This window comes from Danio rerio, chromosome 5, assembly GCF_052040795.2.
Source record: "Danio rerio strain M-AB ecotype USA chromosome 5, GRCz13ab, whole genome shotgun sequence".
In the NCBI taxonomy this organism is placed as follows: domain Eukaryota; kingdom Metazoa; phylum Chordata; class Actinopteri; order Cypriniformes; family Danionidae; genus Danio; species Danio rerio.
In genome coordinates this window covers 27,300,519-27,315,452 of record NC_141025.1, presented here as the reverse complement: position 1 = coordinate 27,315,452, position 14,934 = coordinate 27,300,519, and the positions used below count along the sequence as shown (strand labels likewise).

The 14,934-nt window shown below is 33.0% G+C and overlaps 1 protein-coding gene across 56 annotated transcripts in view; it reads left to right on the top strand.

Annotated features, from left to right (window-relative positions):
- The window catches only part of arvcfb (ARVCF delta catenin family member b), a 428,020-nt gene that overhangs the window by 402,337 nt on the left and 10,749 nt on the right, over window positions 1-14,934 (top strand). For 34 of the 56 annotated variants that reach the window (XM_087252467.1, XM_087252461.1, XM_087252466.1 and 31 more), the window contains 5 exon segments: window positions 2,777-2,927; window positions 4,025-4,217; window positions 7,057-7,168; window positions 10,182-10,269; window positions 13,998-14,089. In XM_087252467.1, coding sequence (XP_087108593.1) covers window positions 2,777-2,927; window positions 4,025-4,217; window positions 7,057-7,168; window positions 10,182-10,269; window positions 13,998-14,089 — 636 coding nt within the window. 56 annotated transcript variants of the gene reach the window in all.

Here is a 14,934-nt window from a genome sequence, read left to right as displayed (position 1 = left end):
AAGTTGTGTAGCGCCACCCTGTACAAAGGGCTCTTTCTGTTTTCCATTAAGCGCCATCTGACGTCAAGGAGTGATTTTGCATTTATAACTCTTCTGCTCGACGCCAGTGAAAATCACTTTTCAGATTTGGGCAAAAGCAATTTGTTTCCAAGCATTGGCAATTCATTATTCTTTCAAATTACTAACAAAAGCAACATATGAAGTTGAATAACCAGTCAGGAAAACCTGTAATCAAAATTAACTCAAGACAAAACATCACAAATCAAAACAAGCTTTTAAACCCCCAGCAGATTCTGTATGGCCTTCTGGAGGACAACATACAAATCCATAACCCTTCATTTGAGTTGTTTTGTTTCTGTCTGCTTACAGTGAAGTGCGTCTTGAACACATTCCTAATCAATACTTAATTATGAGCATGACACGTCTAGACCACAGTGTGTCACTTGCGGAGCTCTTTCCTCTCAGAAAACAAGGAAATGGAGGAGGAAATGCCCATAATAAACATGCACCTGCTGCATGAGTAAATCCCATTAAAGCACACAGCCCCGACCCGCTTCCCTCTCCATGTCAGACCTGAAGAGCAGCCATGCAGAAGCTCACAGCGTCTCTGTGTGGTTTCAGTGCTTTAGATCGGCATCGTCTCTACTCCTGCCGACACAAGACCTGTCCTGTCATGTCTGTGGTCTAGAAGAGGATTTGAGAGCCTTTATTTATTCATATAGTCTCTCCCTTGCTTTTTCTAATGTGTTTCTAGGCTCACTACTATCTCCTAGTGGCCATGATTTGGTATTGCTACAACTTCTCACTATCTCAGGGCCACTAATTAAGAAATCCGCACGTTAAAGGAATAGTTCAACTAAAATTACAAATTCTGTCATAATTTACTTTGTCATATTTTCCATTGAGGTCCATGTTTTTTATAGATGTTAATGGCTACCAATTATGACATCTCCACATGTCAATATCTGATTGACAGACAACATTTTTAAAGAGACACTTTTGAAAACAACGATAGGTTATAAGGAGGAAGGCAACATGTTTTGATGAAATTGGTCATTAACCCAGTTTAAATCTACTCTCTATTAAACTAATTTTTCTGTTTCCCTCATAAGAAACCTTGTGGGTATTTAATAACCTATATTTATCAGGTGTAAATAATCAGCATCTACTATTTAAATTTAATGCAAAGAAGTTGCTGCATTTTTTTTTTTTTTTTGTGTAAAAAGAGCTCATTTTTAATTTCGGTAACCCTTTATTTTGGTGGTCCATTTGAGTATTAGTAGAAAGTCTTTCAACATGTCAACTTACAATAACCCTAACCCCATCCTAACAGTCTACATATAATCTAATGAGAATTATTTGGCATGTTGATGCAATGTACCCTAAATTCAGCAAACAGATCATCAAAATAAATTATGACCTTAATTTCTTTTACTGTTAACAGCAACTTGATTTTCATTAGTTTAATTAGAATATCTCTTTAAAGTGTGCTTTGAATGTTTTAAAGATTGTGCAATCTTTGTAGACCATAACTATTGGTGTATTTACTAGTTATAAATACATTTTGTTAGAAAGTGACAGTTAATATAAATTGTCCACCAATGCTTCAAATGCTGTCTTAAGGAAAAGCTTAATATTAAACCTGAATACAGTATTTGCCACCAAATTAAAAAAAAAAAAAAGTTTAACACTTCATGAAGCTGTTGTTTTCCATCATTAATAATGAACTATTAGAATATTACAAATAATACAATTGATTAAAATGATTATATATGTAATTCATGTGAATGTAAACAACCATAGCTTGAAATAATACAAACTCTGTTTCCACATAGATACAACAACAGATTTTGTAAAACAGAACACTTTTTAAATAATTCACAAGTATTAAACACTTCTGTATGTGGTTGCTTTTATCAGGCTAAGTTATACTTTACAATAGAATTTTTTTTATCAGTAATTCAATCTTATACTTTTAGCATACGGTTTTATATATTTTAAAGTGGAAAACATCTATAAACAGTTAAGTATATCAAAGAAATATCTCCATACCATACACTCTCAGAAATAAAGGTACTTGAGCTGTCACTGGGGTGGTACCTTTTCAAAAGGTACAAATTTGTGCCTAAAAGGTCAATATTGATACCTCAAAGGTACATACTAATATCTAAAATGTACAAAAGTGTTCCTTCAAAAATGTTTAGGTAGTAATTTATATACTTTTGAGGTAACAATACGCACCCTTTTAGTACAAATGTGTACCTTTTGAAAAGTATTGAAAATATATTTGAAGTGAATTATTTAATTTATTTTTAAAAATGTGGTCAGTACATTACAGATATTTATTTTTAAATATAGACATCTTGTAGATGAATTTTTGAAATATATTTGTTATATATTAATCTTATATTTTTAATTCATAACTAAAGGGGGAACTCTGAATTCCTAATCCAGGCACTCTAGTCGTGTTGTGTTATGGTGCTATTCTTTTCCATTTAATTACTATCTGTGGAACACTGATTAAGAAATAAAGGTTTTAAATAAATAGAGGAATGAAATGTTTTGTGAATCAAGAGAGTCAAGTCAGGGACACAAGTCTGACAGGCACAAATGAGTATTTGCTAGATAGCTTTTTCCTAGAATAAAGAAGCTTTTTCTTTCTCAAGCAGGCACATTTCTGAAAGATTTGCTGTTGACCCGACTTAATGAAATGATTGCAGTGGAACACATGTCTGAATAACTGGCTTTATACAGTCTGTTCCTCTCGTTTGTGCAGTGGTCAAACTATATCCGAGCGACGGTGCGTAAGGAGAAGGGGTTGCCGATCCTGGTGGAGCTCTTGCGTTCAGACTCAGACAAGGTGGTGCGAGCGGTGGCCATCGCTTTGAGGAACCTGTCTATTGACCGTCGCAACAAAGACCTTATAGGCAAGATGCTCGAACATACTCAAAATGTGTTTCTTTCTTCTTCTTTTTTTTTAGTTTTAAGGAAATTATTAGAAGATTTGAAAAAAGCTTAAATGCTTGCCTGGCTGGGGCCTAAATGTTTGAGATCACAGTCTTAAAGAGATTATGTGAAAATATTGCCATCATTTGCTCTCCCTTCACTTGTTCCAAAGCTGTGTGATTTTTTTATTTTTTTTCTATTGAGAAACAGCAAATATATTTTAAAAAATGTTAGAATCCGGTAGTCATTGGCTTTTTATAGTATTTGTTTCTCCTAATATGGATGTCAATGACCAACGATTTTCAACATTCTTCAAATTATCTTTTGTTGTGTTCATCAGAAAAAGACAAAAGGTTTGGAACTATTTGATGGTGAGTTAAAAGTGTGTATTTTTTTCATATTTTATTAAATGTTATTTTAGATCTCTATTTATATTTAATATTTATTTCTTTTGAAGACTTTTGTACTCACTAATGTTATATTTATTAAGTCAAACTCTAGTAAAAGCAGTAATACTGGTAATAAATTTGCTATTTAAATGGGCTATTTTCCAATTGTGTACATTATACACTAACATATTGGAAAATTTCATTTATTTTTGTGAAGATATAATATAATATTTTCACATGATCCTTCAGAAGTTATTCTTATATAATGATGATTTAGCACTCAATTGACATTTCTTATTATTATCATTGTTAAAAATATTTATGCTGCTCATTATTTATGTGGAAACCTTAATGCATTTTATTTATATCACCTTTGACGAATAAAAGTTGAAAAAAAAAAACATTATGTGAAAGTAATTTAATCTACCTGTATATCATTCTTCCATGCTGTTCTATTATACCAGTGATATGTACTCTGCTATTTTAAAATTTGGAAAAATCTGAAGTAATATATAATTATTTTTATATATATTAAATATATTGGTATTATAAATATATAGTTTATTTATTTATATTATTTGTTTTATTTTAAGCTGTCAACAGATTATTCTGTTAATAAGCTCTCAGGTTTCAACAGTTCACTCTCTTCCTGAGGCCAATCTCAGATTCTGTCGTATTCTCATCCTCAGGCAGTTATGCTATGAGGGACTTGGTCAGCAACCTGCCCAGTGGCCAGCAGCGGCCAGCCAAAAACCTGGAGGAAGACACAGTAGTGGCCATCCTCAACACTATCCATGAAATCATCACAGACAGCTCTGAAAATGCCCGCTCTCTCATTACTGCTCAAGCCATCGACAAACTCGTGGCCATCAACAGGACCAGGTGATTTACTACAGACTCATTTCTCATTTCTTCTCATTTAAAAAATGAATCTTTATCATTCTAAGGAATCATTATTAAATAAATTTATATTAAATAAATGTGTAATAATAAATTTAAATGATTTGGTAAATGTGCTTTTTTTATAAAGTAAGTGTGACCACAAAATCGTTCATAATGTTAAACATCATCTGAAAGCTGAATCATCTATTCATTGATGTATGTTTTGTTAAGATAGAACAATATTTGACCAAGATCTGAAAATCTAGAAAACAAAATATTAAGAAAATGAATTAATATACAGTTGTTAGAAGTCAAAAAAATGTGCCCCCTGTTTATTTTTTCCCCTCATTTCTGTCTAACAGAGAGAAGTTTTTTTTTTTTTCAGCACATTTCTAAACATAATAGTTTTAATAACTTATTTGTAGTAACTGATTTTTTTTATTTTTGCCATGATGACTGTACATAATATTTTAACAGATACTTTTCAAGACACTTCTATACAGCTTAAAGTGACATTTAAAGGCTTAAGTAGGTTAATTAAGTAAACTAATCAGGTTAGGGTAATTATACAAGTTATTGTATAAAGGTGGTTTGTTCTGTAGACTATTGAAAAAAATATATAACTTGAAGAGGCTAATAATTTTGACCTTAAAATGGTTTTTAAAAACTTTAAAACTACTTTTATTCTAGCCAAAATAAAACAAATAAGACTTTCTCCAGAAGAAAATATATTGTCAGACATACTGTGTTGATTTCCTTGCTCTGTTAAACATCATTTGGGAAATATTTAAAAAATCAAAAAAAAATTCAAAGGGGCACTAATAATTCTGACTTCAACTGTATTTGCAGTAGAAATTTTAAAAATGTCTTTGCGAACATGATCTTTACTTATTAATATAATGATTTTTCCCAAAAAATTAAAAATGAATCAATGTGTTTGACCCATCAAATGGCTCCAAAAATTAATTAGTTAAAAAAAGACTCAAAAAGATTAAAAAGACTTTCAATAATAAACTATTGAAAACATTTATAAATTAAGTTTTTAATTAAAATGTAATCATTAGTATAAGTAGCATTTTTGTCCCACAATTCAGATTTCATTATTATACAACAGACAAAAATAGCTGATGAATATCAATTGTGCATTTCTAATACACTACCTTACAAAAGTCTTGTCGTCGATCCCAGTTATAAGAGCAACAAATAATAACTATGTGACTTCTAGTTGATCATGTGAAAAAGTGGCAACAGGTATTTTTCAGATGAACCATCTGTTGAACTTCATCCCAATTACAAATACTGCAGAAGACCTACTGGAACCTACAAGGAAGCAAGATTCTCACAGAAATAAGTCAAGTTTGGTAATGAAAAAACATGATTTAGGGGTTACAGTTAGTATGGGGTTGTGCGAGAGATCTGCAGAGTGGATGGCAACATCAACAGCCTGAGGTATCAAGATATTTGTGCTGCCCATTACATTACAAACCACAGGATAGGGCAGATTCTTTAGCAGGATAGCACTCCTCATGATTCAGCCTCCATATCAAAGTTCCTAAATGCATAGAAGGTTAAGGTGCTCCAGGATTAGCCATCCCAGTCACCATACATAAACATTATTGAGCTTATATGGGGTAAGTTGAAAGAAGAGGCATTGAAGATAAATTCAAAGAATATTGATGAACTCTGGGAGTCCTGTAAGAACACTTTCTTTGCCATTGCCGATGACTTTATTAATAAGTTTGAGTCATTACAGAGATGTATGGATGCAGTCCTCCAAGCTCATGGGAGTTATACACAATTTTAATTCATTTTTCATTGCAGCATGACTTTATATTTTATACTGTACATTATTTCTGTTAAGTGACAATACTTTTGTCTAAGCAAAGTCAGAGCTCACTGTCCTAGTTAAATAATTAAAAAATTGAGGCATGATCATATTTTATTTTGGTAAAATAAGCGTAATCTAGAGGACTTTGCCTTTCAAATAAGCCACTTCTAATACCAAATGATCAACAAGAAGTCAAGTTATTGTTTGTTGTTCCAAAAACCTGGACAGGTGACAAGACTTTCGTCAGGTAGTGTATATTATCAGCAAGAATTTCTACTCAAACCGAGAGTAAGTCATTCTATTGCAAACAAGATGACTCCAACTCTGAAGTGTGTAACCATGTCAAGCCTGTGCTCTACCTCCACTTCAACCAATTATAACTTCTTAAAGCGCTCTTAGTGTGCTGTGTACACCAACAACAGGTTTTTGATCTGTGCAAACATCTTACGGTTAGTCAGGGTCCTCCTCAGCTTTCAGAGAAAAACACCAACAAGAGTTGCGGCGCTTTGAAGTGTCTTATTTTTATCACCACACATGTCATCTTTAATATATGCGTGTGCAAAACTGAATATTAAATGCTGTAGTGCTGCAGATTTCAAAAGCAGGAGAGGAGACCTCAGGAGAGTAAGCCATATGTTAAACAAACCTCCTCCATCCTCTCCACGCGTGACCTCATTTAAAGCTTCACATCATTTCTTACCGCTTCTGCCTGAGTCTGATTTTACCCTCAAAACCAAATATTGATTGTGAGAGATTAACTTTTTAAAGAGTACACGCGCGACCAGAGAGCGTTTCTCTATCTCTTTCTGACTCTGGAGATGCGGCTTTGAAGTCTCTGGCTCCTGGTAATTAAGTGAGGATCACAGGAAAAGCTAACGAAGTGAAAAGAGAGGAATCTGTGGCCACAGGGGTTGGAGATTGGAGCCGTGGTGACTGGATGACTTTGAATGTGAGAGTTATTCCAGCGGGCTCTGGATCCCTCCTAACTCTGTGTGTGTTTATGCGTTGCAGCCAGTCGGCGAGGGAGACCAAAGCTGCTTCCCATGTTCTGCAGACGGTTTGGAGCTATAAGGAGCTGAGGAACGCCCTAACCAAGGATGGCTGGAATAAAACACACTTCCAGGTAGAGTCATAGTAAAAAATCTGGAAAAACTTTAATGTCTGGTGCACTAGTTGTATTACACGTTTCCAACATGCATTCTCCACATTCCACAAATATCCCAGTAGCAATAAATTCATAATGTTAAAAAAATGGTTAAAGGGAAACTGTAGTTAACCCAAAAAGGAACACTTACACACTTTTTACTCTTCCTCAAGTGATTGAAAAATTCTTTTGTTTGTTGAACACAAAAAAAAACATACTAAGAAATCTGAAAACCTGTAACCATTGACTTTCATAGTAGGACAAACTAATGCTATGCAGGTTTTCAGCTTTCTTCAAAATATCTTCTTTTGGGGTCAACAGCAAAAAGGACTCAAACGTGTGTGGAAAAGGTAAATTTTTGTGTTAACAATCCCTTTAAGTATTAAAAGACAAAATTTCATAAAGATATGCATGGGTAAGATTTTACTAAAAAAAAAAAAGTTAAAACAAAAGTGGAGATTTCATAACAGTGGTGCAGTATTTTCCCCCAAACTTCTGATATTGTGATTATTAGTCTCTACTCGATGACTTAAAAAATGTAAAAAAAAAATTACATTAAAGATAATATAATAATAACAAAATTTTAATTTAATATTATGACAAAAAATTATTACATTTATTACATAAGTATTACATTTTATATATATTTATTATTATTCTGCCTATTTTGCAGGAAAATAACTATAATGAAACAAATCAGTTTATTTATTTATAATTATATTTATTTAGAGTTCAGTCAAGATATGAAATAAGGCTATTCAATGGTGATTTATTGAATATGCGTAGTATGTTTTTGTGCTGGTACTCTGGCTGGTTTAGGCCTGATAAAGATAATTAAATATGATACAAAAATGTCCAGTATGGGCCAAAAAGTCCCTTTCTTTATGTCAAGCTATTTCTCTTATGCACAAGTTTTTCCGCTTGAAAGGAAGACACATCATCAAGGAAGTTTTGACTGGATTCCACTCATCCATTTATTGCATCATAAATGCAAGAGAAGGCAGGTAAAAAGTAGAAAGGTGGAAAGTAGAAAGGTGAAAAACCTTTAAAATAAACAAAAATACAACATATGTAATTAAATTGCAAATAAACATATATATATATATATATATATATATATATATATATATATATATATATATATATATATATATATATATATACAAACATTTGTGAATTTTGTCTGATTTTTCACACAGTATTTTCAAGTATTATACCGAATTAACACTTGTTAAAGCACAATCAACAGTACAGTTTAATATACTGAACTTAAATATTTAGTTTTAAGACATGTAAATGAAATGCGATTAATTTTGCTACTGCAGCAATCAGCTTATGTGCACGTGATCCTCTCATGCATGCATATGAATCACGGAGGAAAATTAACATCTTAACGTCAGTCAGATAGCACTCAAATGATGATTAAAATAACCAAAACTATAAATTTCTGCTTCATAACATCTTCTAGTTTGCAAATAACTATTTACATCTTCAAGTAATTAAGCAGCGGGCAGATAAGCACTGTAGGAGCACACTTTTCTCTGTGCTGAACTTGAACTCAGATGCTGCTACATGGTTGATTTGCCCTCAAATACTGACATGCCAGTCACGATTTTCATGCAATAACCAAAGTAAAGTTAGGTTTCAGTTTCCTTTTTTCCTTACGTGAATGCCGAACTACTGCATGTCCTTCCGCCTCTCCCTCCGACTGCCGGATTAATTTTTTTTCTCCTTCTATATTAGTTTGACTTGACACTTTATAAGCCATTCATTGACTAATTTTTTTAAATGATTGGTCCACACTATTGTGCCAAATGTAACTCAAAAGTATTTTATTTAGTTTTTTATATACAGTGGAACTGTTGCATAAAATCAGTATGAAGTTTGGGTGACACTTTTACACACTATTAATTATTTTTAAGCATTAGCAAATAGTGAATTCATTGTTAGTGAAGCATTAACTCTATATTAAGAGACATTAGTAAGCAGTTTATAAATACAGCTACAAATGCTGTTTTCTTGACTTATTAGCACATTTATAATGTGCTTAATTGTACTTTCATACTTTGTTACTGATTAATTTTTCATGACTAAATTAAGTATCGCATTATTTACAAATCATCAATATGTATTTAGGAGTAGTTGGGTTTGTTTAAGATCATACAGAATGAGTTAGTAAATGATTAATAAACTATTAAAATTAACGTTTATATATCTTATTATTTAGGCATATACTAATAGTTAATTTGTATGTTAATAAATGCTTTATTAACTCAACTTAATTTAGTTTTGTGACCTAATCTAAAGTGAGGAATATTCATGCATTTATAAATCGCTAATTAATGACAATTAAAGGCTTAGTATCAAATGAACAGTACATCATTGTAATCCTGTCTAAAAAAATAAACACAATTTAAATAATCTTTAAAAACCTGCAACTTCTCTTAAATAACTGGATTGTAAATTATGCAATATGTTACTTAGTAATAAATTTTAATGAACAATGTATGAAAACACAGTTATAAAAGACATAATATATGTGCTTATAAGATTGTATCTGCAGTTATAACCTGCTTATGTTTATGTAGAGTAAATGCTTAACAGAATTTGAATTAACTATTCGCTAATGCTTAATAGATGATTCATAAGTGTGTAGTTATTTTAAAGTGCTTCTATTTATTTATTTATAAAAGTATTTATTTTTTAATACTTTTTTTTTTTTTTTGCTTTCCTAACTGAAATAACTGAAAATTGCAATAGGATTCATCATGTAGTGGATGCTTTTTATTTTTGGTAAATGCATAAATTACAATACCACTATGGACGATAAATATGATACAACACACCCCTGTATACCTATAAGATTTATGTCTCACACTGTCTTGCAGAATCCAAATGTTTGTTTTCTTTTCTTTTCTTTTTCTTTTCTTTTTTTTTTAATGTTTGTCACTCTACCTTGTTTCTGAACCATTCTTCTGTCATTTCTCCTCAGCCGATAGCAGCTGGAACTCCCAAAGGATCCAAGAGCTGCAAGCCTGGCTACGACGACACCACACTTCCCTTGATGGAGAAGAGCCAAGGTTAGCGTAAGACCCCAAACAGAGACTTAACATACTAGGCCCTGATAGCTGCAAATCCGGGTGCTCAGGGGAGTGCTGGAGGTTCAGGTGCACCTAAGCGAACATGTCTTCTGAGTGCCACTACTTTCTGTGTTTTACCACATAGCAGAATGCTTGATCTTTCACCTCTGTGCCTCAGCTGGTGTGTGCAGCTGCCGCATCTCTTGTGCTTTAATCGGTCATTTGAGCGCTTCATATGATACAGAATGATTTATGAGGATCAGACAGCAGATTAATGGGCCTCGGCATAGGAGCTCATTATTCATTCACTCTGAAGTAAAATGATGGTAAATTACTGCAGTGCTGCAATAAAGAGTACCATCCGTCCACCCAAGCACATCTCATTGAGAGAGGAGTTAGCATGACAGCTTTGGCATTTTTCTGATTTTATTACCGCTGTTAGCATGGATGCGCATGACATTGATACATTAGATCATATCCATTAGTCCCACACCATTCCCTGCTTGCCTTAATGTGAAAAAAAAACAGTGACCGCCCACCTATTCAACAGCTTTTGTTCCAAAGTAATGCTCTCGTTCATTTTTCTCCATAGCTGGAAAAAAAATCAGGCATTAAAACTTTTTCAGCTCTGAAATGAATTCCTCATCCATGAACCATTGCAAGTGATCAGCAACAGCAATCTGTTGACTTAAGATAACACAGAGCTTGACATTAAGCTTTGTAATTTTTTGTTCATGCAAGTACATCAGTTATCTTATATGTAAAACCACAGTAAAAAAATATGTGTTATGTAATAAGTTTCTTGTACAGAGATTTTTGCATTAATGTTGTATATCAGCTCTTACATAAATGAGCAAAACCACAGGAGTAGCAGTGCGATATGGCTGTATATGGGCAACAGTGATGATATACAGCCATATTGCACTGCTAAGGGAAATTGACAGAAAATGACAGAAATTGTTGCTAATTCACCAACATCACATTAGAACTAGCATTTATTTCTAGCATAATATCTAACAAAACAAGTGATTTTGCTGACATTTTAAGATTATACTGCTAAACGGTATGAAATGTCATCCGTCTACAGAGATTTCCCAGTATTTCTCTGTTGCAATTGGGAGATCACAATAATTATCACCAAAAGCAGCGCAAACACTACCGTATTATTGTTGTGTTTGCGTTAAGGAAAAAACATTAAACACATGTGGGCATTTCTTCTTTCTTTCTGTTTAATGAACTAGTTTGTAGAAATAAAAACAAGAGACTCAGAAACAGGTAGCCAACCAAAAAGTAACTCTGGGTTATACAAACAGTGGCCAACACAAAATATATTCCTAATATATAAGACACTCAACACACTAAAATTAAATTAAAAAAGAGATCTCGACTTAGTCACTTACCAGTTTTATAATGATTGGATCAGCTGTAGTTTAAAATTACGCTGGGTTTTTCCACCTCTAAGGGCTTATTTTGAGGTCTCTGGCACCATCTTGGCCTCTGGCGGTGTATCTCAGAAATTATAAATATTCAAAATAGGGGCTATCCTTATAAATATACTGCATATTTGCAATCTAAACAACTACATTCTCGACTAAAAAAGCTTCAAAATTACATTATGTTGTCCAACAGCAGCAATATTTGTTTATTGATCTGCTGTCACTCTATGTGGCCGGAGTAATACAGAAGGGTGAGGAGGATGTAGAAGTTCTGTTATTGCAGAATATTGCACGGCTATCAGCCAATCAGATTCAAGAATCAGACAGAACTTTTGTATAAATCAGCATATATGTGACATTTTCCCCTTAAATTAATTTCCTATTTTTTTATCATACTAAATATTTGTCCCCAGATCCATAAAAACTCTGTAATGTTACCTCACTTTTGATTCTGATATTTAAAGTCTCTATTATAGGTGTTTTCGATTTAAAAATGTTAAAAAGTTGTATATATAAATATTTATAGCTAATCCCTTTCTAAATTTGAAGTTAACTTTCTTCAACTACCTCATAGTTCTTACCAAATGTATAAAAACAGATTTCATCAGTATGCATTTGAAGAATCATTAACTCATACGTTATGAATATAAATTCAATTTACATTTTGCCACAGTTTCTTTATGTTTGCTGTTTGGCACATTTGATTTGTTTTCTCACAAATAGGCAGCCTGTGTGAGCCTCAGCTGCCACTGCTTCGTTACTGACTGTCAATATATTATAATTAACATAGGGACTAATTGTTATTTATATGCTTTTTGAAAGTGGATGGTCACCGTTCAGTTACTTTACTGCTGTTCTCACTTTGTGTCCTCTAATTGTCACTTTAGATGATTGATGGGTATTAAAGATTCACAACAGTGTTCGTCAACACAAATAATGCTGAAAAAATACTGCTATGCTAAAAAACGAAGCTTAAAAACTAAAAACAGTGCAAGTTTTTGTTAGTTTTTATGTTATTCACTACATTTTAGTCTTTTTTTATCGTTGTTATTATATGCTCATTTGTAGGAGAGGCTTGTGTATTCAACAAAAATTATGGTTTGTCTAACCCCATTACTTTGTTCATTATTTGGCCAAAACCAAAAAGTGTTACTTTGTGCCCCGCTCTCCCCTAGAACGTGCTTTTCCGTTGCACACTCAAAGGAAAAGAACAAGGACATGTAAAGTCATCTTCAAGCTTAAAGTACAAATGGCAATATTATACTTGCAAAAATGTGTTCAGATGTGGTGGTAAGTGATTATGTACAAATAAGCCCTCAGTAAACGGAAGTCTTTATCAAACCACCTTTTTGTCACACATTCCTTAAACTTTACATTTTAAAAAAGTGAAGATTACGTCAAATTAGGTCCCCACCAATATCAAAAGCAAATCTACGCCCTTGCAACCGGTAAATCAGATTACATTAAAAAAAAAAGAAAAGAATCAGGATCATGCAAAAGAAGAGAATCTAATTAAATACTATTATCGATGATCATTTCTATTTAATAATAATGAACATACAGTAAGTCTTAGTTCAGTGAAAAATGCAGCCTGTAAAATGCTTTGCAGGCCACCGAGAGTGTAGCGGTGGGGATATGATACCAATGGACGAACTCGGTCCAGGTAAGACAACACCGGCATGCCCTCAAAAACAAAAACTAATGTGGTTTTGTGAGAACACAATACCATAATCCGTCTAATTCGCCACTTCTAAAATGTCCCCCATCAGTGTTGCATTTAGTAATTCAGATCTAACCGTGTCTCTGTTTTCCCTAAAGAGTTGCATTCATCCCAACGCTGTCTGCGAAACCCCTCTTTTAATAAGATGTTTGTAGTGTTGTTGTGTTATGGGCCAGTGGAAATTTGAACAGAAGCACTACTGCTTGTTCGCCACCTCTTCATTACAGCATCGTCTCTCTGATCTTCTCCTCTGAAGCAGCGTCCTCTCCAAGCCTGACTGACAATAATTGGACAGAGGCTGAAGACGGGGCGCTGCTTGAGTGGGTAGAAGGAAGTGATGAAAAGTGCCGCCTGTGGGAGAGCGCTAACACACACCGCCTGCATGCACACGAACACACAGTAATCGCACACATCAGGCGAGTGCGAGAACATCTGTGAACGCAGCACGTACGGGACGCTCTCAGCTGAAGGTTGAGGGATCTGTCGCTGATGTTTGAAGAGTCGTGCTGAGGGTGCCGACACACAGCGATCACGAATAACAGAGCCTCACTGCTTTCTATCCTTCTCATTAGATGGCTATTCCACGATTGACCAGCGAGACAAAGACTCCAAGTACAAAAGCAGTGACATCTCGTCGGATCTGCAGGAGCGGGAGCCGTTAAAGGTCAGAGCTGAAGTGTCAGGAGTGAGACACGTTTGTACATCTGTTTAATGGGAGTAGGCACTCAGCGTGACTGCTGTCCGTGCTGCTGTAATAGCCCCTCTGTCTCATTAGCTGCTCCAGGCTCCAACGCTGCAACTTTTCAGACAGAGAAAAGACGGGTCACCAGGAAATTTGTTATGGAGACAAAATCTGGTGCACAGTCCTACTACAATGCAGTGAACAGAAGCATAGCAATGATAAATGCTGTTATAACAATATATGTTATTTTGGTAACGTGAGTCCTCTGTAATAAAATCTTAAAACTCCCAATCTACTTGAAGATGCATCATAAGAGATTTGTGTTAACAAAAGGAGCCAAGTTGATTTTCATACAAGCCATGAACATGGTAACACTGTTACACCAGTGTGTTGGCAGTTACAAACAGTAGACAGAATATAATATAATATAATATAATATAATATAATATAATATAATATAATATAATATAATATAATATAATATAATATAATATAATATAATATAATATAATATAATATAATATAATATAATTTAATAAATATAATATAATATAATAAATATAAAATAATACAATATAAAATTACATTATAATATAATAAATATAATTTAATATAATAAATAAAATAACATATAATATAATATAATATAATATAATATAATATAATATAATATAATATAATATAATATAATTTAATAAATATAATATAATATAATAAATATAAAATAATACAATATAAAATTACATTATAATATAATAAATATAATTTAATATAATAAATAAAATAACATATAATATAATATAATATAATATAATATAATATAATAT